The 25,748-nt window shown below is 34.0% G+C and overlaps 2 protein-coding genes across 2 annotated transcripts; both read left to right on the forward strand.

Annotated features, from left to right (window-relative positions):
* Positions 1-9,196: 9,196 nt before the first annotated feature.
* Positions 9,197-10,273, forward strand: LOC114750090 (pentatricopeptide repeat-containing protein At1g63130, mitochondrial-like). The gene has a single exon (XM_028938633.1). The coding sequence runs from the start codon at positions 9,197-9,199 to the stop codon at positions 10,271-10,273; it is 1,077 nt and encodes a 358-aa protein (XP_028794466.1).
* A 3,772-nt stretch (positions 10,274-14,045) lies between these two features.
* LOC114750099 (protein Rf1, mitochondrial-like) lies at positions 14,046-23,553 on the forward strand. The gene is made up of 3 exons (XM_028938643.1): positions 14,046-15,698; positions 16,947-17,080; positions 21,830-23,553. Exons 1-3 carry the CDS (start codon positions 14,046-14,048, stop codon positions 23,520-23,522), a joined length of 3,480 nt encoding a protein of 1,159 aa, XP_028794476.1. The 3' UTR covers positions 23,523-23,553.
* Positions 23,554-25,748: the final 2,195 nt, after the last annotated feature.

A 25,748-nucleotide genomic window follows, 5' to 3' on the forward strand; every position in this document is an offset into this window, starting at 1 on the left:
TCTGCATACCACACCAACTGCTGCTTCCTTAGAGTCATGCTTGAAAGCCCCATCCATGTTAATTTTGATCGTGTTAGCTGCTGGTCTCAACCACTCCTGGTTTCTATCACAGCTCTTCCTGCCCCTTTCCTTTCTTCCCTCCCTTTCAGTTGCATTCTGGAAGTCTCTAACTAATTTCATTGCTTTTGCCACACAATTCAAGGCATCAACATCTTCACCTTCGAAAATTGCCTTGCATCTAGATTTCCAGATCCACCAGTAGATTCCTGCAAAAATTGCTAAATTCTGTTTCTCCTTTCCCATTTTACTGTCCAACCATTCTTCCAACCATTTGTCAAACCGAAAGTTTCCCTTATCATGAAACTTCAGTGACAAAGGGGAGTTAAACCAATAGACTCTTGCCCATGGACATTGAAATAGCATGTGCTCAACAGTTTCCACATGTGTTCTGCAGATCTCACATATCGGGTTCATTGAACACTTCTTCCTGTATAACGCTTCTTTAGTTGCCAAAGCCCCATTCACAGCCCTCCACATAAAATGCAACACCTTAGGAGGTAATTTAATGTTCCAGATCCTGTTCCACAGGTTCTTAGAGGGTTTATAAGAAGAACTAGGCTTATCAGTAGCATTATCCTTCATTACGTTCAGAGCAACCTTATAGCCTAATTTTACCATGTATTCACCGCTTCTGCTTTTTAACCACACCATTTTGTCATTGCTGCTTATTGATGGAATTTTGACCTGCATAATGAGTTCTTTGTCTTCATCATCAAGAGCATCCTGGATCTCATCAAAGTACCACTTTCCTTCTTTAATCAAACTATTTACCTTGAGGTTTCTTGAATTATCATTCAAACTTCTACTTTTCAGTTTCAAAGAATCTGCAGTAGGAATCCACTGATCATTAAAAATAGAGATCTTCACACCATTCCCAACTTTCCAGCATAGGTCCTTCCTTATCAAGTCCCTTCCTTCTAATACACTCGAACACCCCCAGGATGCTTTATTTCCTTTCTTTGCTTCCAAAAAACATCCATTAGGGAAATATAAGCCCTTCAACATTTTTACCCAAAGAGCATCTGGTTGTTGCACCATTCTCCATGCTGTTTTTGCTAGCAGAGCTAAGTTAAAGGCTTCTAGCTCTCTGAATCCCATACCCCCTTCTCCTTTAGCTTTGCACAAACTTTTCCAAGACTTCCAGTGAATTCTCCCCTCCTGTTCCTTCTGTCCCCACCAGAACTTAGACACCATACTGTCAAGCTCAACACAACATTTTCGAGGGAATTTGAAGCAAGACATTGAAAACACAGGTATTGCATTCGCCACTGACTTAACCAGCACTTCTCTTCCCGCAAAAGTTAATAGCTTTTGTTTCCAACCCTGCAATCTTAAACTCATCTTGCATTTCACAAAATTAAGAGCTTCAGCTTTAGATTTCCCCCAAATCAGTGGTAGTCCTAGATACTTCCCTGGGTTCTCGCTTGCCTTTATTCCCAAAACATCATACACTTCCTTTTTCAAGCTGTCACTGGCGTTCTTTGAGAAAAAAACACAGGATTTATCAAAATTCACCACCTGACCTGATGCTTCACAGTAACAATCCAGAATGCTCTTTAACAACTTACAGTTTCTTTTCTCTGCATTGATGAAGAAAAGGGCATCATCGGCAAAAAAGTAGTGAGATAGGATTGGGCAGCTTGCAGCTAGTTTAATACCTCTTAAACGACCTCTCTCCACAAACCACTGTGTCATCACCGAAAGAACTTCAGCAGCTAGGATAAAGAGATAAGGAGACAACGGGTCCCCTTGTCTAATTCCTCTCTCCATGTTTATATCAGCCACCTTCCTTCCTCCTACAAGCAGACTCAAACTAGCTGAAGTCACACATTCCATAACCCAGGTAATCCACTTCTCACCAAACCCAAGTCTTCTCATCACTTCTTCTACAAACTTCCATTCTAACCTGTCATAGGCTTTGTTCATATCTATTTTAATGGCCATATCCACCCTCTTCCCCTTCTTCTTATTCTTCAGATAGTGAAAGGCTTCATGAGCAATCAAGATGTTATCTTGGATTAGTCTGCCAGTTACAAACGCCCTTTGATGCTCAGATATGATTCTAGATAGCAACATTTTCATTCTGTTTGCTAGGACCTTGGATACAATCTTATAGGCAAAATTACAAAGCCCAATAGGCCTGAATTGCCCCACAGATTCAGCATTCTCCACCTTTGGAATCAGAACAATGTTGGTTTTATTTACCAAGTTCAAACTAGTATTATTCTGGAAGAAATCTCTTACCATTGAAATTACCTCCTCATTAACCACATTCCAAGCTGCATGGTAGAAAATACCAGAAAAACCATCAGGCCCAGGTGCTTTAAAGCCATTTAGTTGAAAAGCAGCTAATTTGATTTCCTCCATCGTAACTTCTCTTTCCAGTAGCCAATTATCTTCCATAGTCACTTTCTTTTCTACAAACTGAAGGGCTACCTCCATATTTCTATTCCCTCCCGATGTGAACAAGCTCTTGTAAAAATCTGTGAAGGCCCCATTAATTTCGCTTTCTTCCTCTATCCATCTGCCATTGTCATTTTTTAATCTAACAACCTTGTTCCTGGCCCTTCTTCTCATAGTACTTAAGTGGAAGAATTTGGTGTTTTTGTCACCACTTGATAACCAGTTTACTCTTGATCTCTGCCACCAATATTTTTCCTCCCTTTCCCACGCTTCTTCTATTTTCTTAATTAAAACTTCTGCTTCTCTTCTGCTATCCTCAGTTAAGGCCCCACTATTGCATACTTCCAACTGGCAGGTCAGATCATCCACTAATTTTCGTGCGTTTGGGAAGTTCTCCTTGCTCCACCTTATTAAAGCCCTCCTACATTTCAGTAGCCTTTTGACTAGCTCTTGCACCTTATTTCTACTTTCATACTCTTCCTTCTTCCAGCTATTTTCCACTACCGAAATAAACTGCTCATGTTCGGCCCAAACAGCTTCAAATTTAAACATTCTTTGTACTTTTGAATGTTTAAATTCAAAGTCAACTACCAGCAAATGATGATCTGATCCTAAGGGTTCTATATGAGAAATCACCACATTTCCAAATTCATCACAAAATTCAGTATTGGCCATGGCTCTGTCAATCCTTTCCTTCACATGATTTACCCCCAGCCTCCTATTACACCAAGTGAATTTAGGACCCTTAAATCCCAGATCAATCAACTGGCAATCGGCCATCATACTCTGAAAATTAAGCACCCTTCTCATATCAACTGGTAGTCTGCCCATCTTTTCATCATTAGACAAAACATCATTAAAATCACCCACGCAGAACCAAGCACCCTCAATTCCCGCTGCTATGCTTCTCATTTTGTTCCACACCAGCATCTTCCCTTCATTTGTGGGAGAACCATAGACAAAGGTAATATATTTAGGAACCTTTACCGTATTTGAGACTACTGAAACATGAATTATGTTTGGTGAATCGTGCCACACATTCACCACCAAATCTTTACTCCATAAAATTGCCATTCCTCCACTTCTACCTCTTGGCTCCACAAAAAAAGCCTCTTCCATCTGACATTGTTCTTGAATTCTTTTCATCTTTTCACTTTTTATTTTTGTTTCCATTAGGAAGATTAATGAGGGTCTACTCTTCTGAACTTCCTCCCTCAATTTTTTGACTGTCAAGGCTCTTCCCAAACCTTGACAGTTCCAGGAAATTAGCTTCATTGATCCTTGGTGGCTGTTTGAGGCCAACCACCAAGACCTTCAGCATCATTCATACTAAGCTCCTCCATCACTATCCTGTCTTCTCCTTTTTTCTCTCTACTTCTTCCACCACCCTTTATCAGTGAACTTCTTCTACTTCCACTTCTTCGCATCTGTCTCTTAATCGCTCCAACACTCCTCCTTCCTTCTTTTACTATCCTCTCCTCTTGAGGCATCTGTATACATTCAAGAGGTTCCACAGGAAATGTTAGTTTCCTCCTTTTAATGGTTCCCTCTTCTTCTTCAAACTCCATTCCTCTCTTCAATCTTATTCTCTTTAAACCATCCATGACATCAGAGATTGGAGACGCAGCTCCATAAACCACTATTGCTTTAGTGATGTCAAAATTATTTTCTTCAGTCTTCTGCCCTTCTTCTTCACCCTTCATGCTGTTTATTTTCTGTACTTCACTTCCTCCTTCATTTACTTTAGTCTCTTGATCCAGTCTTGCATCAATCTCAGAGATGCTTGGTTTAATCTGCTTTCCAATTTCCCTGCTAGTTTCAACATTAATTGGGACAGTGACCTCAGTCTTCTTCACTTCTAAGTTTCTACTTTTGCTTTCCTGATTCTTCATCTTCGGACACTTCTCCTTTTCAACTATTATGCTTCTCTCAGTTAGAGCAGGTCTATTAGCAGATATTTCAAACTCCTCCCACCCCTTTATCTCACAAATAGTCTGCTCTGTAATCATTCTGGCAGCTGGACTGCTTAGCCAGGTGCCAAACCTTCTAGATACATCCTCCTCCTCATCAGAGTGGTAAGGACAGTTGTTCTGATCATGACCTATCCAACCACACCAGAAACAGAATTGTTGCAGTCTCTCATACTTAATCTTGATCCACACCGGATCCATGTTAGGTCTCGGTGTCCATATTCCAGTGATCAGTGGTTTTCTCAGGTCCACCACCACCCTTGCCCTTAGGAAGCTTCTAGTCAACAGATTACCTCTTCTCGGATCTTCGATCATCACCACCTTACCAACCATTGAACCGAGTATCCTCACATTCTCAATATCCATAGCCTCCTCTGGCAATTCATGAAATTGGATCCAAAACGGGCAACTATGGAAATCTACTTCACTAAAGGTCATATAATCCTTCCAGATTTGAATATTAAGCAACTGACCTTGTATAAACCATGGTCTTCCTCGAAGAATCCTCATACGGTCCTCAGCTCGACGGAATTCGAATATGAAAGCATTTTGATCCACATCAGTAATCTCCAGATCTTCATTCTTCGTGAGATTCCATCCTTTGCGAATCATCTGTAAAACCGTCGTTTTATTCATATTCTTCATGGACATTAATTTTCCAACTAATGCTCCACCGAACAACTTCCTCTGATTCTTACTCTTCCAAACCAGCTTCGCCTCCAGGCCTTCATTCCGGTTCTCATTTCGTCCTTCAAACATCTTCTTCTGCGCATCTTCCTCCATATTTTCTACCTCCGACACTCCAATCACCAATCCTCACTTCGTCGAGAAGTCGCAATGAACGAGCTACTCGACTCTCTCTTCTAACTCCGTCGCAGTGGGCGGCGGAGATCACACTGAAAAGCGGCAAGAAAAAACTGCCGTAACTAACTCTCACAGGGAGAGAGAGAAGCTCTCACGTGGAGAGAGAAAAACCGTACATTATGTCATCATTTAGTTTAAGATGCTGAATATACCGTAACTTCGTTCAAGGTACTAAATAGTGTTTAAGAAATACTTTAAAGATATGGAATGCTCTCTAACCGTAGTTCATATATATCACATTTGATCCGCGCATGTCATAAGTTTTAATATTCTAATCATACATTTTAAAATAACTATATAAGTTAGAAAAAGAATTTGATTAAAAAACGAACTCACAAAAATTGAACTGATTATTTCATATAAAAATCATGCAATTCTTTTATCTTCTCATACCATGCAATAAAAATCAAAAAATACAGAATTTTTAGAAAAATCATAATATGTTCAAAAATATACCAAGAACCATAATGACTATCACTAATTGAAATAATAAAATGTATATATTTATTAGATTTTAATTAAATTTTATAATGATTAGAACATATAAGGAAAAACTTGGAAATTATATGCATTAATAAAAAATGGATTGATTCCACCCAGTATAGTACTTCTTCAAACAGTGTCATTTAGAGCCACGTCAACATCTTGCTCAAGTTGTTCTCTCATGGTTCTGCTTCCATTACTTCCCCTCTTTTGTTTGATAATCTTGTTAATTTCTACCCCTATCCTCCTATTTATAGTACTTAAAGTCCTCTCTTGTTTATTAATATCATTTTGCCTTATAATAATTTTTTTTTTGAATGAAAAACTGAATATCATATCACAGAGAAAGGGAATACAAAAGCTCAAAGCTTATCTTTTATCAACCTCCACCTGTTGAACTAAGAGGGGGAGGGTGATCAAAGAGCCAAAAAATTTCTTCTAGATCAAGAGAAATCTTAGCTAGCCTATCAGTAGCAATATAATCATACCTTCTTTAGGAACATGTGAAGTTATGACCTGCCAATCTCTATTAACTAACAACCTAGCATCATCAATAACATCCTTAAAGGGATGGTTTTTTTCACATCCTCTCATGACAAGATTAATTGCAGCTATACAATCAGAAAGTAATAAGATTTTCCTATAACCTCTGACCCAACATAAGCTAAGGCCTCGAATGACACCTAAAAGTTCAGCAATAACCGGGGGAACTGAGGTCAATTTACAGCTGAAGCCGCAGATCCATCGATCATTGCTATTAGAAATAACTCGTCCACAGCGGCTTTTCCCGTATACCAAAATAGAGCCGTCTACTGCTACCTTCACAAAATCCTCTGAAACATTACCAGAGTGGGTGTAATGTGATTGGATCCTGTTTGACTGAGAACCGTGCTGCAAAAGCCCTTGGTCCAAGCAAGCCTTAAAGAAATTGGAATTTGCGTTGACATCCGTGCTAGTGGTTCCTCCTCTAAACAGCTTGTTACACCGTGTTAGCCAAATATCCCAGTAGATGTAGCCAAATAAGGTGGGCCATGGAACTTTCTTGGTGAAATTGATGCCAATCTCATTAGTTAAGTTCCATTTTACCCAATCTGCTCCCCGTAGTGAAGTAAACATTGTCCACTTGTCGTTCCTAACCACTAATTTCCACTTGTTCATAGCATTTGTGCAATCCCGAAGCAAGTGCATTGAATCTTCTTCCTCCTCACATTCAAAGGGGCAAGAAACCCCATTGTTGATGCCGCGTCTCCTCCTAAGCTATGTTGTGTGTGCCCTTCCGTGCGTGACGATCCACATAGAGGATTTGATTTTTTCTGGGACTGACCATCTCCAAAGGATCTTCCAAATGCTATCTGCCGTTTGCTATGTACCTGCAAATAGGAAATTATATGCATTTTTAACAGAAAAACAACCATCAGTGGATGGTTTCCAATAATTTTTATCCTCTCCTCTCTCCTCACGGGGTGGGTGTGCTCGGGTGATACGATCGGCAATATGCTTTTGGAGCCAGATCCCCATCTTTCGCCTATCCCATCCTCCATACTCAGTTAGGTAGTCTGCCACACATTCATTCCAGCATATCTGGTCTTCATATCCCAGCACTAGGTCAATTAGGGGAGTATTCATCTCAGACCAATTGTCAAACCAAAAGGAAGTTGTTTTACCACCACCAACCTTCCTACCTAAGCCCGTCTTAAACTTCTTCCAAATAGAACATATGCCTTGTAATAATTTAACACACACACGTATCTGCTTGTATTTGTTCTTATATTTTAAATTTTAAGATTATTTTTCTATAAAAAGGTCAATTATCTATTAAATTTTAAGATTAAATAAGAAAGAGTTTTGGCAACCAAAAACAGTCCTAAAAGAGGATTTAGATTGATTAGGGTGCTTGGATACATCGTGAAATGAATATTGAAAAGATCTTTCCTTAAAACCATAATTTCGTAATAGTTTAAAAAGTTAATCATCATAGATAAAGAATTTGACAAGATTATCAAAAGCTACCAAAGTTATAAAGAGTCTGAAATAATCAAAGTTCACCAAACTAACAACAATGACAAGGAGGGCTCAAGACACTATAGCTGCCCACAAAGTCGTCCCAAAAATCCATCATACAAAGCATTAGGACACAAGAAAAGTAAGGATTAAGTCCAGCCTATAAGTTACATAGCTTAACGCTTATAGTCTCAAAATCATTACAACTGTCAACTAGATATGAGTTTTTCCCAAAGGATAACCAATATAGATCCACAAGGTTTAAAAAATCCTATGACCTCCGGCAATTAAGTAAATATTCTTCAAAATTCAATAATCCAAAAGTATGAAAGAAACAGCTAGATATGTAGTTATAAAACATAAACTCTAGCATGGCAAATTATACAATCATTACAAACCCAAGCCAAGAGTGGCCTACTACGTTTTGCTCGCTTAAGCCTTCGACTACTTCCCTTCACGACGGATGGCACTGGAAGGCTCTTCTAAAAACAGTGAAATTACCAAGGTGAGACATAAAGTCTTAGTAACTAATTAAGCTCACTTTACAACATATATCAACAGGATAGTAAGTGGGTGAAGTGATGCCTTACATAAATATCTTAAGTTAAAAACATGCAAACGCATATGCAACAATCAGCATAGTAGCTTATGCCCTCCCATCCACCTTACTCCTCCTTATGACTTGTTACGCCCAAATCCTGGTCATCCTGTAAAAGGGAAAGAAAGAGGAGTTGCCACCAAAATTTTAAAAGATTAATTTTGGGAACCTTAAAAATGTGGTCTACAAAAGCTGGATAGCGTTCGAGAATCGATTGTATATGGGGAAGGTGTTAGGCACCCCACAACACCCGTTCAAAAGAACAGTTACCCTAAGTCAACTACTCAAAATTAATACGGCATTTTTAATTATATTTTAATTACCCTAAAGAAAAAGATAGAAACAAAGAAAAAAAATTTATTTACAAAAACAAAAAAATTATTTATAAAGTTGGACTTGACCTAGGATAAAAATCTATGGCCTACATACCCTTTAGAGGGATCAAAGCCCATGTAGTTGGGGGGTAAAAATACGTGTCACTTGGTTTTTTAGAAAATATTTATTCAATTAAAAAAGTTTTTTTTTGTGGATCGGTATTTTTAATATATGAAAACAAATTTTATATTTTATTTAGAAGATATTTTTTGAGAGAAATTTGGAATTACTCTCCCTATGGAGGTTCCCATAACCTCGCGTGGAAGAATAATCGTTTGAGCTTGCAAAAATTCTAAAAGCCTCACACGATTCTAAAAACATTTTTAGATTATATATATATACATATTTAAAAATTAACTTTATATTTTATTATTTATTTATAAATATGGGCCACGTTAGTCAGATGGATTTTGCTTACTCTACACTCGGGAAAATTTTCAAAATGGGCTATCAACCAGACGCTGTAGTTTTGACTACACTAATAAAAGGACTCTGTTTTAATCAAAATGTTGGCAAAGCTCTAGATTTCTACGATGACATAATGGCAAAAGGATTGAAGTTAGATGAAGTTAGTTATGGAATAATAGCAAACGGGCTGTGTAAAATGGGGAAAACAACATCTGCTCTTAAATTGCTTAAAGTAATGGGGAGGCATCTTGTTAAGCCCAACACAGTTATATACAACACAATCATTGTTGCGCTTTGTAAAGAAGGACTTGTTAATGATGCACACAATCTGTATTTTGAAATGACTGATCATGGGGTACCTCCAAATGTTGTTATTTATAATAGTCTAATCCATGGCTTTTGTCGGATGGATCAATGGCAGCAAGCAAATCAATTACTCAATGAAATGATATCGAAAGGCATACAACCAGATGTTTATACCTTCAACATTATTGTTGACGCATTATGTAAAGACGGAAGGATTGTACAAGCTCAAGCGGTATTTGCTAGGATGGTGAAGAGTGATCAGAGACCTCATGTTGTTACATATAATGCTTTGATTGATGGACATTGTTTGACCAATAATATCATTGAGGCTAAGGAAGTTTTTAATAAGATGATTGAAAATGGTTTGGCACCTGAAATTGTTAGTTATAGCATTTTGATCAACGCATGCTTTAAGATGAAAATGGTGGATGAAGCGATGGATCTTTTTAAGGAACTGGATTCCAGAAATTTGGTTCCTAGCTTTGTAACTTATAATTCTGTTATTGATGGGTTGCTCAAATCACGAAGAATCTCATGCGCACAGTATATTATCTATGAGATGCATGATAGGGGCCTTCACCCTAACGTAAGCACGTATAACATCTTGTTAGATGTATTTTGCAAAATGGGACATATTGACAAGGCAATTACGTTATTTAGGCAAATTGTCAATCAAGGATTTCGGCCTGATGTGAAGACCTACACTATACTTATTGATGGTTTGTGCAAAGGTGGTAGATTAAATTATGCATGGGACACTTTTCAGTATCTTTTGGCTGCTGAAATTGTTAATCCTTACACTTAAAATTGTTAACGACTGCTCTTTTAGTTATTAACGCATACTTTTTTTTTAACCTCTTATCGAACTGATCACAATCAGGACCTATTCATTGGGCCATGACGCTTTCTAACACAAATAACACCTCCGGTTTTGATGTGAAATTAGGAAAAATTAATACTCATCTAGTTTTATTTATAAGACATTTTCAGTATATTTCATACAAATTAAGAAAAATTTTAAACTTTACTAACTCTCATTTAAAATTTAATAACTTTCTAACTTTATCCCTATTTAATATACATTATACCTCATGTAAACAAAGTCAATACAATAATAAATGACGGTAAAATTATACATCCATGCAAAAAATTTCTCTCAGTGCCCTATAAATAGGACCAAAAATGTCTTCTCTCTCTATTCTATAAATAGGACTAGAAGGGTATATTAATCATATGTTTATTTAATTTGTTTTATTATATTATACTTAGAAAAGAACTTTATTTAATTTGAGGGTGATACTTTTTTTAATGAAAATGGGATTCATTTTCTTCGTGGAGTTAAAAATAAATCAAGCAATCAACACTTTTATTTGGCCTTTTCAATTCTGGATTTTTATTTGAAAAAATCGCAAAAAAAAAAAGCCCTTGTAAATTGAAAAGTTGCATCTAAGGATTTGTTCATAAAAATTATTGTCAAAATGAATATTAATATTGTGAAGGGTTTTTATTTGCAATTTTTCTATTTTTAAGATTTTTTTACGATTTTTTCTTTGGAAAAATATTCTATTATTGTTAATATCTTACTCTATAAGGAGAAAAACTTAAATTCAGAGCCTAAAAAATATATTTGTTAGAAAGGTTTTAATGTTAACATTCCTGTTTTAACAAAAGTTGATATCAAGTACAAAGTAATTTGAAGATACCCAAACTTATAAATTTTTTTTCAATTTCTCCGAGTAAAAATGAATAAATATATAATTTTTAGCAAAATCATAATATTTTGATACATTTTTACCATGAACTATATATTACTAACAGAAATGTTAAAATGTATATATTATGTCAATCAAAAAATGTATATATTATTATATAGAAGATTCAGCAAAGATAGTATTCACATCATTGAAACAAAACAAAACTAGTAGATTTTTCTCCTCATGTGCCAAATGAATTTTTATATATTGTATGGAAATCAAAACATATGACGGCATTCACCCATGCATTATGTTAATGATACTTGATTGATTTTTATATTATTAAAAATTATGTTTAAAAATTTCTATAATTTCTAAATTTCGAATTTAAAAATACTTATTTAAAACTATATTTTTTACTATTATTTTTTTATGTCAAAAATTGTTGAGCATAGACGTATGATTTTATATGTTTATCGCCCGAATCTACATTCTAAAATTGAGATTAATTTGTCACATCACGAAGAATAAAACTAGGTAGAGTTATTATTATACTGTGAAATAATAAAATATTTGATCTCAATGACTCATTGTACAAAATAATGCCTGTATGGGTTTTGTATCACAGAATATTATTTCATGCTTGGAGCTACACAAGATTGTTTTGACCAAAACATCATTTACTGAAAAACATCATATGTTTATTTAATTTGTTTTATTATATTATACTTAGAAGAAAAACTTTTATTTAATTTGAGGGTGATGCTTTTTAATGAAAATGGGATTCATTTTCTTAGTGGGGTTAAAAACAAATCGAGCAATCAACATTTTTATTTGGCCGTTTCGATTTTTCCTTTTTATTTTAAATTTTTCTTTTGAAAAATCCTTGAAGGCTAAAGTTGAGAAATATTGGGCATTGTGAATTTCTTGAATGATGGAGATTGGAGAGTCATATTTTGCATAATGCAAAACATAATTGCGCTTTCTCCATGTTGTATTAAACAAACAAATAATTCGAGAAACTAGAGAAGGAAAACCATCTTGATGAAGATGAGCAAGTGTTTCCTTTAACCATACTTTAAATTTTGGGAAATTTATCTTGGGAATTCGGATAAGAAAGCATCCAAACTAAAGAGGAGTTTGAGATAGATAAATGCTCTAAAAAATTTTCATATTCACATCTAAAGAGACAAAGCCCAGAAGAGTTCAAGCGATTTTTCTTTAAAATATCACTAGAGGATAAGACATTTTGTAAAACTTTCTAAATAAGGAGCCGTTGTTTGAATGGCAGCTGAATTTTCCAAAGGAATATCTAGAATCCACCAATGCCCATAACATCATGATTCGAAGATTGAGAAAGAAGAACCTGATGCATTACCACCCCAATACATGGAGAGTGGGGTTTGAAGGACATCATTATCATTAACGCTTTTATTTGGCCATTTCAATTCTAGATTTTTGTTTTAAATTTTTCTTTTGAAAAGCATTTTTTTGATGCTACTACCTCCGGACTCCAATACTAATTATAGGACTTTGTTTGCAGACAGCTTACAAACGAGATCGTATAATTAGAACCGGAGCTCGTAGTTAGGAGATTACCCTTAGTTATTGCACCAATCAAATGAGTAAATGGAATATTGACCCCATGAGGTTTTCTAACACAAACAACACCTTCGGTTTCAAAATAAAAATTAGGACAGATTATTGTGTAGTTCTATATAAGCAATCTAATTATTAAAAGACCTTACAACAAGTAAGCGAACTTGCTATTGTATGTTACGTATTTATTATAAGACTGTTTAATTATTGAATTACTTGTGTATGACTATACATGTTATTGTCTTTTTTTTTTGTTTGGTCAAGAAAAATATGTTGGGTTGGCTTGCAACAAAATGTACGCGCCCGTTGTTTATGGTGGGAAATTATTGTTTTGTTTCCATGCCATTTTTACTATTTTCTTTGTACTGTAGATAACAAATGTTTTGTGGTGGGGTGTAAAAGTACTGTGAAGCCTAAGTTATATCATGATGCAGTATAAGTTTTTATAAATTTTATCCTATTTGATACTACTATCATATTAGCCGGTACTTATATTAAGTTATTTATAACCATTCTATCAAATTCTTCAAATACACAACACCATTTATCCTAATTTTAAAATATTACTATCTAATAACATTTAATTGTAAATTCACATAAAATTAAAAAAGAACACATGCTATGCATGATTGGAGAACTAGACATAATAAATACAAAAAATTTGACCTAAATTATTTTCAATATAGAACCACATGCCTATATCATAAGTTTTGATATTTGAATTCAACATTTTAAAATAATTATATAAATTAGAAAGGAGTTTTATTGAAAAATAACTCAAAAAATTAACGTTATTATTTCATATAGAGATCAGGCAATTATCTTTATCCTCACCATCCAATCACTCCTTGGAGTAAAAACAAATAAATATCTAATTTTTAGCAAAATCATAATATTTTGTTTGTATTTGTTCTTATATTTTAAATTTGAAGTCCTGATTAAATATTAGCCTAAATAACAAAAAAAAAAAAAAAGAAGAAAGAGTACCCACATTAACGATTGATTAAATGGACCATCCTCGGCCTTTTTTTTTTTTAATAAACAAACAAATAAATGGACTACCCAAATACGAAGGCCTGCCTGGTAGATTTTCCCCGGCCGATGAGAGAGACGGAACTCACTAGTCACTACCTCAGTTTCTGTTTCTTCCATCACACCTTGGCTTCACCCTCCTTTCAGGCTTCGATTTGATTCATTGGGCAAAGCTTTGTGCATTTTTTTGTTCGGTGAACTGAAGAAGCGTTGAGGCATCGCAGATACTCCTCCTTCAATCTGATCCCAAATATGCTTTCTTCAGCTGCTGCAAGGTACTCCTCCTCCACCAAATTTCCTGTCTTTGCTACTTATAACTTCCTTCACTCCTTCTCTTGTTGCCTCACTCGCAAATATTATCTTCATTCCCACTCCCCAAAACCCAACAACATCAGCGACGCTGTTGATACAGTCACTCGCCTGCTCCACATGCGTCCCCCTCCCTCTAGAAAATATATCAATGAGATTTTGGGGTCTATAGTGAAGATGAAACATTATCCCCTGGTTATCTCACTTCTTGCACAAGCCGAGTTGGAGGGCTACGCGCCAGATTTATTTAACCTGAGCGTCTTGATCAATTGTCAGTGCCACGTCGGTCAGATGGATCTTGCTTTCTCTCTGTTGGGGAAAATTTTCAAGATGGGCTATCAACCAAACGCAGTAGTTTTGACTACACTAATAAAAGGACTCTGTTTTAATCAAAATGTTGGCAAAGCTCTAGATTTCTACGATGAAATAATGGCAAAAGGATTGAAGTTAGATGAAGTTAGTTATGGAACATTAGCAAACGGGCTGTGTAAAATGGGGAAAACAACATCTGCTCTTAAATTGCTTAAAGTAATGGGGAGGCATCTTGTTAAGCCCAACACAGTTATATACAACACAATCATTGTTGCGCTTTGTAAAGAAGGACTTGTTAATGATGCACACAATCTGTATTTTGAAATGACTGATCATGGGGTACCTCCAAATGTTTTTATTTATAATAGTCTAATCCATGGCCTTTGTCGGATGGATCAATGGCAGCAAGCAAATCAATTACTCAATGAAATGGTATCGAAAGGCATACAACCAGATGTTTATACCTTCAACATTATTGTTGATGCATTATGTAAAGACGGGAGGATTGTACAAGCTCAAGCTGTCTTTGCTAGGATGGTGAAGAGTGATCGGAGACCTAATGTTGTTACATATAATGCTTTGATGGATGGACATTTTTTGACCAATAATATCATTGAGGCTAAGGAAGTTTTTAACAAGATGATTGAAAATGGTTTGGCACCTGACATTGTTAGTTATGGCATTTTGATCAACGCATGCTTTAAGATGAAAATGGTGGATGAAGCGATGGATCTTTTTAAGGAACTGGATTCCAGAAATTTGGTTCCTAGCGTTGTAACTTATAATTCTGTTATTGATGGGTTGCTCAAATCACGAAGAATCTCATGCGCACAGTATATTATCTATGAGATGCATGATAGGGGCCTTCGCCCTAACGTAAGCACGTATAACATCTTGTTAAATGCATTTTGCAAAACGGGACATATTGACAAGGCAATTACATTATTTAGGCAAATTGTCAATCAAGGATTTCGGCCTGATGTGAAGACCTACACTATACTTATTGATGGTTTGTGCAAAGGTGATAGATTAAATGATGCATGGGACGCTTTTCAGCACCTTTTGGCTAAAGGTTATCAACTAAATGTGCGTACCTATGCTGCTATGGTTCATGGACTTTGCAAAGAGGGTTTTCTTGATGAAGCCGTGGCCTTGCTTGATAGAATGGAAGAGAACAATTGCCTCCCTGATTCCATAACTCTCAACATTGTTATTCCATATCTTCTTGAAAACAATGAGAATGACAAGGCAGATAAGGTTCTCAGTAGAATGATTGATGGAGGCGTGCTGAAGAAATAAAACAAGGTGAGATCTACTGCACCTCAAATTCATTTGCCACAAATATTCATGTTAACTACCATGAGCGGTTGGCAAAAGCTTGTATTGTGAATTTACACAGTTAATTGAGTTGTTTGGCAAGAATATGGTTTGATGGGTAATTGTCTTTTTATGTACTGTTAATATGTGGTCAAGTATCATATGTTTCCACTGGCAATGTACTTTTTCTTTGTATGGGAACAAGAGAATGTCCAGCTTGCAATACTCCTGGTGTTGTCATTTCCTTTCTATTTTCTTCCTAATTTTTGTTAAAAAATGGAAAGGAAATTGCATATCTTTCTATGAAGAAACAAGATATGCTGGGAAAGTATTATGAAAGTTAGATGCCCAAATATAAATTTTTTTGTGGTGAAGTGATCATAGATTTTAGTGTATTGTTGATGAATATCCTCGTCCTAAATTTATTCTTTATCAGGAATAGCTCAAGTTTCTTCTTTAGTTATGATAGTGGAGGTTAGAATTTTACAAGAGGATGGGAAAGTAATTGTTAACCATTCCTAATCATTGCAATTGATGTTTATAAAAGAAATACTTCTCTGGTCTTAAATATAAGACTCATTTTCTAGTACAATTTGCACTACAAAATGGTTGTTATATTTAAGACCGGAGGAGCATGAAATATACATAGCAGGATGCTTAGTGAGGCTAAAGCACATAGAAATCGTAGTATAGAGTCATGAAAATGTTTGTTTCTACGTTAATAGCAGTGTTTTGCACCATCTTCTTTGGTCCTTTACTGTTATAGTTTTCAGATTTACTAGGACATTGGTCAGCATTAAGTTTGGGGGCGTCTTTTGTGGCCTTATGCTGCAGTAATATCAGCATTTTGTTTTTTTTAAATTTTTTTAATTCTTAGCTGTATTAATTGGAATGAATGGCAAAGTTTGTTGCCATCACTTCGTTTTATGATCTGTGTTCCGCTGATAGGCATTTTATGTTGTGACTCGATAAGCATTTCCTTTGCTAGTTTGCTGATTTTCTTCAACAAGTGGTTGTGCTTCATTCAGCCGTGCATTATATTAAGGGAAAATTACACTCAGGTCTCACAGAGCACAATTAATATCAAAAAAGTCCCTCGAAATCGCAAAATGATTGTGACGTCCCCATGGACCTGTGTGTAATTAATTCTAATTATGAAATTACTAAGTTATCCCTGTTAATTTTATTACAGCAATTCGTTTATAATCTCAACAGTGGCTGTTAACAATCCGAGAAGACGTGCTTGACAACCTCGGCAGTGCTCATGATAACTCATTCTGTGGGATGCCAGGAGCATTGTTGAAGTTGTTAACCACTCTTCTCGGGTTGTCAACAGCCACTTTGAGGTTGTAAGTAGGTTCAAATTAATAGGGATAAGTAGGTAATTTACAATTAGAATTAATTACACACAGGTTTCTGGGGACTTCAGAATCATTTCACGATTTCGAGAGACTTTTTTGACGTTAATTATGCCTGTGGGACCTGAGTGTAATTTTCCCTTATATTTAATGGTACTCGGTTGGTTGCTTTTAGATGAGCGGCTTAAGGCCTATTAATACACGATTATGACCAGGTAATGAGGGATGTCTTTTTAATTTTGAATTTTACTTTTCTGAATCTTTTAAACATTTATTCATGATTTTATATATTTATATCTCCATCCTGAAATTTTATATATTTACCGAAAATTATGATATATTTATTTAAATTCATTTCTACATTATATTTAGTAATAATAACCATTATTCAATTTTAGAATGATTTTTTTAATAAAAATGGGATTCAATTTTTCTTAGTGTGCCTAAAAGCAGATCAAGCAATTAACACATTTCCTCTATGCAAGCACTGGAACATGTATGAATTTCACTTCTAGGTTTTTTGTTTGAATCTTTTTTCTTTTGGGGTAAAATAATGTTTTTTTCTTTGAACACATATTTTACGGGAAAAATTGCAATTAGCTATCGCTTAAGAGAATTAAATATTAAAAAAGTCTTTTGAAATCATCAAATTATTTTAAAATTCTAAAAGACCTTATTGCCAGACATTTTATTTGTTTAATTAGCAAACTGTTCTTATCTTCTTGTTTTTTTTTTCCTCGAGTATGTATTGATAACTGAAAGTGCAGTTATTAATAATTTAAAGTGTAAGAATTAACAACTTTCAGAACAGCTATTAATAACTCATACATTATATTTTTGTGATGTGCTGAAAAAATGTGTTTTCAATACTTATCGCGATAGTTGTTAATCGTTACACTTTAAATTGTTAAATACTGTTTTTTAGTTATTAACGCATACTTTTTTTTTTAACCTCTTATCGAACTGATCACAATCAGTACATGTTCATTGGGCCATGACGCTTTCTAACACAAATAACGCCTCCGGTTTTGATGTGAAATTAGGAAAAATTAATACTCATCTAGTTTTATTTATAAGACACTTTCAGTATATTTCATACAAATTAAGAAAAATTTTAAACTTTACTAACTCTCATTTAAAATTTAATAACTTTCTAATTTATCCTATTTAATATACATTATACTTCATGTAAACAAAGTCAATACAATAATAAATGACGGTAAAATTATACATCCATGCAAAAATTTCTCTCAGTGCCCTATAAATAGGACCAAAAAATGTCTTCTCTCTCTATCCTATAAATAGACTAGAGGAGTATATTAATCATATGTTTATTTAATTTGTTTTATTATATTATACTTAGAAAAGAACTTTATTTAATTTGAGGGTGATACTTTTTTTAATGAAAATGGGATTCATTTTCTTCGTGGAGTTAAAAACAAATCAAGCAATCAACACTTTTATTTGGCCTTTTCAATTCTGGATTTTTATTTGAAAAAATCGCAAAAAAAAAGCCCTTGTAAATTGAAAAGTTGCATCTAAGGATTTGTTCATAAAAATTATTGTCAAAATGAATATTAATATTGTGAAGGGTTTTTATTTGCAATTTTTCTATTTTTAAGATTTTTTTTTTACGATTTTTTCTTTGGAAACATATTCTATTATTGTTAATATCTTACTCTAAAGGAGAAAAACTTAAATTCAGAGCCTAAAAATATATTTGTTAGAAAGGTTTTAACATTAACATTCCTGTTTTAACAAAAGTTGATATCAAGTACAAAGTAATTTGAAGATACCCAAACTTATAAAAAATTTTTTTCAATTTCTCAGAAAAATGAATAAATATATAATTTTTAGCAAAATCATAATATTTTGATACATTTTTACCATGAACTATATATTACTAACAGAAATGTTAAAATGTATATATTATGTCAATCAAAAAATGTATATATTATTATATAGAAGATTCAGCAAAGACAGTATTCACATCATTGAAACAAAACAAAACTAGTAGATTTTTCTCCTCATGTGCCAAATCAATTTTTATATATTGTATGGAAATTAAAACATATGACGGCATTCACCCATGCATTATGTTAATGATACTTGATTGATTTTTATATTATTAGAAATTATGTTTAAAAATTTCTATAATTTCTAAATTTTGAATTTAAAAATACTTATTTAAAACTAGTTTTTTTACTATTATTTTTTCATGTCGAAATTGTTGAGCATATACGTATGATTTTATATGTTTATCGCCCAATCTACATCTTAAAATTGAGATTAATTTGTCACATCGTGAAGAATAAAACTTGGTAGAGTTATTATTATACTGTGAAAATATAAAATATTTGATGTCAATGACTCATTGTACAAAATAATGCCTGTATGGGTATTGTATCACAGAATATTATTTCATGCTTGGAGCTACACAATATTGTTTTGACCAAAACATCATTTATTGAAAAAAATCATATGTTTATTTAATTTGTTTTATTATATTATACTTAGAAGAAAAACTTTTATTTAATTTGAGGGTGATGCTTTTTAATGAAAATGGGATTCATTTTCTTAGTGGAGTTAAAAACAAATCGAGCAATCAACATTTTTATTTGGCCGTTTCGATTTTTCCTTTTTATTTTAAATTTTTCTTTTGAAAAATCCTTGAAGGCTAAAGTTGAGAAATATTGGGCATTTTGAATTTCTTGAATGATGGAGATTGGAGAGTCATATTTTTCATAATGCAAAACATAATTGCGCTTTCTCCATGTTGTATTAAACAAACAAATAATTCGAGAAACTAGAGAAGGAAAACCATCTTGATGAAGATGAACAAGTGTTTCTTTTAACTATACTTTAAATTTTGCGAAATTTATCTTGGGAATTCGGATAAGAAAGCATCCAAACTAAAGAAGAGTTTGAGATAAATAAAGACTCTAAAGATTCTTCGTATTCACATCTAAAGAGACAAAGCCCAAAAAGTTCAAGTGATTTTTCTTTAAAATATCACAAGAGGATAACACATTTTGTAAAAGTTTCTAAATAAGTAGTAGTTGTTTGAATGGTTGATTTTTCTTTAAAATATAACAAGAGGATAAGACATTATGTAAAAGTTTCTAAATAAGGAGCAGTTGTTTGAATGGTAGCTAAATTTTCCAAAAGAATCTCCAGAATCCATCAATGCCCATAACATCATGATTCAAAGATTGAGAAAGAAGAACCACCCCATCTTTAATTTTATAAGAACCTGATATATTACCACCCCAATACTTGGAGAGTGGGGTTTGAAGGATAGCATTATCATTAACGCTTTTATTTGGCCATTTCAATTCTAGATTTTTGTTTAAATTTTTCTTTTGAAAAGCATTGTTTTGATGCTGCTACTTTCAGATTTCGGTTCTAATTATAAGATTTGTTTGCAAACAGTCTACAAACAAGATCATATAATTAGAATCATAGCTAGTAGTTAGGATATTACCCTTAGTTATTGCACCAATCAAATGAGTAAATGGAATATTGACCCGATGAGGTTTTCTAACACAAACAACACCTTCGGTTTCAAAATAAAAATTAGGACAGATTATTGTGTAGTTCTATATAAGCAATCTAATTATTAAAAGACCTTACAACAAGGAAGCGAACTTGCTATTGTATGTTACGTATTTATTATAAGACTCTTTAATTATTGAATTACTTGTGTATGACTATACATGTTATTGTCTTTTTTTTTTTTGGTCAAGAAAAATATGTTGGGTTGGCTTGCAACAAAATGTACGCCCCTGTTGTTTATGGTGGGAAATTATTGTTTTGTTTCCATGCCATTTTTACTATTTTCTTTGTACTGTAGATAACAAATGTTTTGTGGTGGGGTGTAAAAGTACTGTGAAGCCTAAGTTATATCATGATGCAGTATAAGTTTTTATAAATTTTATCTTATTTGATACTACTATCATATTAGCCGGTACTTATATTAAGTTAGTTATAATCATTCTATCAAATTCTTCAATTACACAACACCATTTATCCCAATTTTAAAATATTACTATCTAATAACATTTAAATATAAATTCACATAAAATTAAAAAAGAACACATGCTATGCATGATTGGAGAACTAGGCATAATAAATACGAAAAAGTTGATCTAAATTATTTTCAATATAGAACCACATGCCTATATCATAAGTTTTGATATTTGAATTAAACATTTTAAAATAATTATATAAATTAGAAAGGAGTTTTATTGAAAAATAACTCAAAAAAAAATTAACGTTATTATTTCATATAAAGATCAGGCAATTATCTTTATCCTCAGCATCCAATCACTCCTTGGAGTAAAAACAAATAAATATCTAATTTTTAGCAAAACCATAATATTTTGTTTGTATTTGTTCTTATATTTTAAATTTGAAGTCCTGATTAAATATTAGCCTAAATAACAAAAAGAAAAAAAAGAAGAAAGAGTACCCACATTAACGATTGATTAAATGGACCATCCTCGGCCTTTTTTTTTTTAATAAACAAACAAATAAATGGACTACCCAAATACGAAGGCCTGCCTGGTAGATTTTTCCCCGGCCGATGAGAGAGACGGAACACACTAGTCACTACCTCAGTTTCTGTTTCTTCCATCACACCTTGGCTTCACCCTGCTTTCAGGCTTCGATTTGATTCATTGGGCAAAGCTTTGTGCAATTTTTTGTTCGGTGAACTGAAGAAGCGTTGAGGCATCGCAGATACTCCTCCTTCAATCTGATCCCAAATATGCTTTCTTCAGCTGCTGCAAGGTACTCCTTCTCCACCAAATTTCCTGTCTTTGCTACTTATAACTTCCTTCACTCCTCTTGTTGCCTCACTCGCAAATATTATCTTCATTCCCACTCCCCAAAACCCAACAACATCAGCGACGCTGTTGATACAGTCACTCGCCTGCTCCACATGCCGCCCCCTCCCTCTAGAAGCCATATCAATAAGATTTTAGGGTCTATAGTGAAGATGAAACATTATCCCCAGGTTATCTCACTTTTAGCACAAGCCGAGTTGGAGGGCCTCGCACCAGATTTATTTAACCTGAGCATCTTGATCAATTGTTACTGCCACGTTAGTCAGATGGATTTTGCTTACTCTACATTCGGGAAAATTTTCAAAATGGGCTATCAACCAGACGCTGTAGTTTTGACTACACTAATAAAAGGACTCTGTTTTAATCAAAATGTTGGCAAAGCTCTAGATTTCTACGATGAAATAATGGCAAAAGGATTGAAGTTAGATGAAGTTAGTTATGGAACATTAGCAAACGGGCTGTGTAAATTGGGGAAAACAACATCTGCTCTTAAATTGCTTCAAGTAATGGGGAGGCATCTTGTTAAGCCCAACACAGTTATATACAACACAATCATTGTTGCGCTTTGTAAAGAAGGACTTGTTAATGATGCACACAATCTGTATTTTGAAATGACTGATCATGGGGTACCTCCAAATGTTGTTATTTATAATAGTCTAATCCATGGCTTTTGTCGGATGGATCAATGGCAGCAAGCAAATCAATTACTCAATGAAATGATATCGAAAGGCATACAACCAGATGTTTATACCTTCAACATTATTGTTGATGCATTATGTAAAGACGGGAGGATTGTACAAGCTCAAGCTGTATTTGCTAGGATGGTGAAGAGTGATCGGAGACCTGATGTTGTTACATATAATGCTTTGATGGATGGACATTTTTTGACCAATAATATCATTGAGGCTAAGGAAGTTTTTAACAAGATGATTGAAAATGGTTTGGCACCTGACATTGTTAGTTATAGCATTTTGATCAACGCATGCTTTAAGATGAAAATGGTGGATGAAGCGATGGATCTTTTTAAGGAACTGGATTCCAGAAATTTGGTTCCTAGCGTTGTAACTTATAATTCTGTTATTGATGGGTTGCTCAAATCACGAAGAATCTCATGCGCACAGTATATTATCTATGAGATGCATGATAGGGGCCTTCGCCCTAACGTAAGCACGTATAACATCTTGTTACATGCATTTTGCAAAATGGGACATATTGACAAGGCAATTACATTATTTAGGCAAATTGTCAATCAAGGATTTCGGCCTGATGTGAAGACCTACACTATACTTATTGATGGTTTGTGCAAAGGTGATAGATTAAATGATGCATGGGACGCTTTTCAGCACCTTTTGGCTAAAGGTTATCAACTAAATGTGCGTACCTATGCTGCTATGGTTCATGGACTTTGCAAAGAGGGTTTTCTTGATGAAGCCGTGGCCTTGCTTGATAGAATGGAAGAGAACAATTGCCTCCCTGATTCCATAACTCTCAACATTGTTATTCCATATCTTCTTGAAAACAATGAGAATGACAAGGCAGATAAGGTTCTCAGTAGAATGATTGATCGAGGCGTGCTGAAGAAATAAAACAAGGTGAGATCTACTGCACCTCAAATTCATTTGCCACAAATATTCATGTTAACTGCCATGAGTGGTTAGCAAAAGCTTGTATTGTGAATTTACACAGTTAATTGACTTGTCTGGCAAGAATATGGTTTGATGGGTAATTGTCTTTTTATGTACTGTTAATATGTGGTCAAGTATCATATGTTTCCACTGGCAATGTACTTTTTCTTTGTATGGGAACAAGAGAATGTCCAGCTTGCAATACTCCTGGTGTTGTCATTTCCTTTCTATTTTCTTCCTAATTTTTGTTAAAAAATGGAAAGGAAATTGCATATCTTTCTATGAAGAAACAAGATATGCTGGGAAAGTATTATGAAAGTGAGATGCCCAAATATCAATTTTTTTGTGGTGAAGTGATCATAGATTTTAGTGTATTGTTGATGAATATCCTCGTCCTAAATTTATTCTTTATCAGGAATAGCTTAAGTTTCTTCTTTAGTTATGATAGTGGAGGTTAGAATTTTACAAGAGGATGGGAAAGTAATTGTTAACCATTCCTAATCATTGCAATTGATGTTTATAAAAGAAATACTCCTCCGGTCCTAAATATAAGACCCATTTTCTAGTACAATTTGCACTACAAAATGGTTGTTATATTTAAGACCGGAGGAGTATGAAATATACATAGTAGGATGCTTAGTGAGGCTAAAGCACATAGAAATCGTAGTATAGAGTCATGAAAATGTTTGTTTCTACGTTAATAGCAGTGTTTTGCACCATCTTCTTTGGTCGTTTACTGTTATAGTTTTCAGATTTACTAGGAGATTGGTCAGCATTAAGTTTGGGGGCGTCTTTTGTGGCCTTATGCTGCAGTAATATCAGCATTTTTTTTAAAATTTTTTTTTTTAATTCTTAGCTGTATTAATTGGAATGAATGGCGAAGTTTGTTGCCATCACTTCGTTTTATGATCTGTGTTCCGCTGATAGGCATTTTATGTTGTGATTCGATAAGCATTTCCTTTGCTAGTTTGCTGATTTTCTTCAACAAGTGGTTGTGCTTCATTTAGCCGTGCATTATATTAATGGTACTCGATTGGTTGCTTTTAGATGAGCGGCTTAAGGCCTATTAATACACGATTATGACCAGGTGATGAAGGACGTCTTTTTAATTTTGAATTTTACTTTTCCGAATCTTTTAAACATGTATTCATGATTTTATATATTTATATCTCCATCATTATACTACTACAGTTGCCGAATCGACGTTTGTGGAGGGACCTCGATGGCCCCACTTTCACATTCTTTCAATTCTGTTGGCTTTGTTTGTTTAATTGCTTCTGTGCATTACAATTTAGTCGTATTGTTTTCAAATTATGTCGGATACTTTTGTTTCTTTTATGTTACCAAATATAACTCAGTCAATTTTTTTTTTTTAATTTATTCTCAAAGTTTCATTGTCATGAGCTTTTGTTTTTGCTCGCATCAACACGGCGTTGAAAAAATGATTCATTCTTATTTTCATTATGTGATTTTTTTAATATTTTATTTACCATAAGAATATTTTTATGGTATATTAAAATGCAATTTCACATCACAAATTAATTTCTGTGAAGTTTGTCATCCGACATATCGTAATCACGACCGAAAAAAAGAAAAGGAAAGGTCGATATGATATGGGATTTTGATTGGATTCTCCTCAGCATACTGTGAACAAGTGGACAATATTCTCCATTATTTTATTCGCTTTACACGATAACGAATACAAGCATATCACACGTGTCAATCGCTCCAAGGTGAAGAAAATCAAACGGACACACCCCGAACAACAGAATTCTAAGGGTAAAATAGAGGAAAGATTTTATAATTTAAGTAAAATAAAAGGTGGTTAGTTTATTTTGCTTTAAAATTAATGGAGAGCAACGCAAGCGAAGATGATGCTGGCTGGTGTCGTTTTAAAATTATTTAAAAATTCAAAACAAGGAATGTTTAAAAAAATATTTAAAATATTTATATCGGGACATGTCAACTTAAGGCGTATTTATAAACATATTTACAAGCTATTCGTTTCTTTTCATGGAAAATTTATAAGTTACTCATTAACCATGTTTTTATATTATCAACTTTTGAATCCATACTCCTATACTTTGTATTTAAGTGGATCAATTTTCATGGGTCATAGGACTGTACTTTTTATAACTCTTTTTTTGGGAGCAAAACCTACCACTTTAAAATATTAAACTTTTTTTT

Source organism: Neltuma alba, unplaced genomic scaffold (assembly GCF_004799145.2).
Source record: "Neltuma alba isolate B1F8T4 unplaced genomic scaffold, ASM479914v2 tig00001071_pilon, whole genome shotgun sequence".
In the NCBI taxonomy this organism is placed as follows: Eukaryota; Viridiplantae; Streptophyta; class Magnoliopsida; order Fabales; family Fabaceae; genus Neltuma; species Neltuma alba.

Bases quoted from the DNA above. Each gene is read 5' to 3' on its own strand.
- LOC114750090 (XM_028938633.1), top strand. From the start codon at position 9,197: ATGGGCTATCAACCAGACGCTGTAGTTTTGACTACACTAATAAAAGGA.
- LOC114750099 (XM_028938643.1), top strand. From the start codon at position 14,046: ATGCTTTCTTCAGCTGCTGCAAGGTACTCCTCCTCCACCAAATTTCCT. The intron at 15,699-16,946 runs GTGCTGAAGAAA...TAATCTCAACAG, and splicing joins GTAGAATGATTGATGGAGGC to TGGCTGTTAACAATCCGAGA. The intron at 17,081-21,829 runs GTAAGTAGGTTC...GAGGCATCGCAG, and splicing joins TCAACAGCCACTTTGAGGTT to ATACTCCTCCTTCAATCTGA.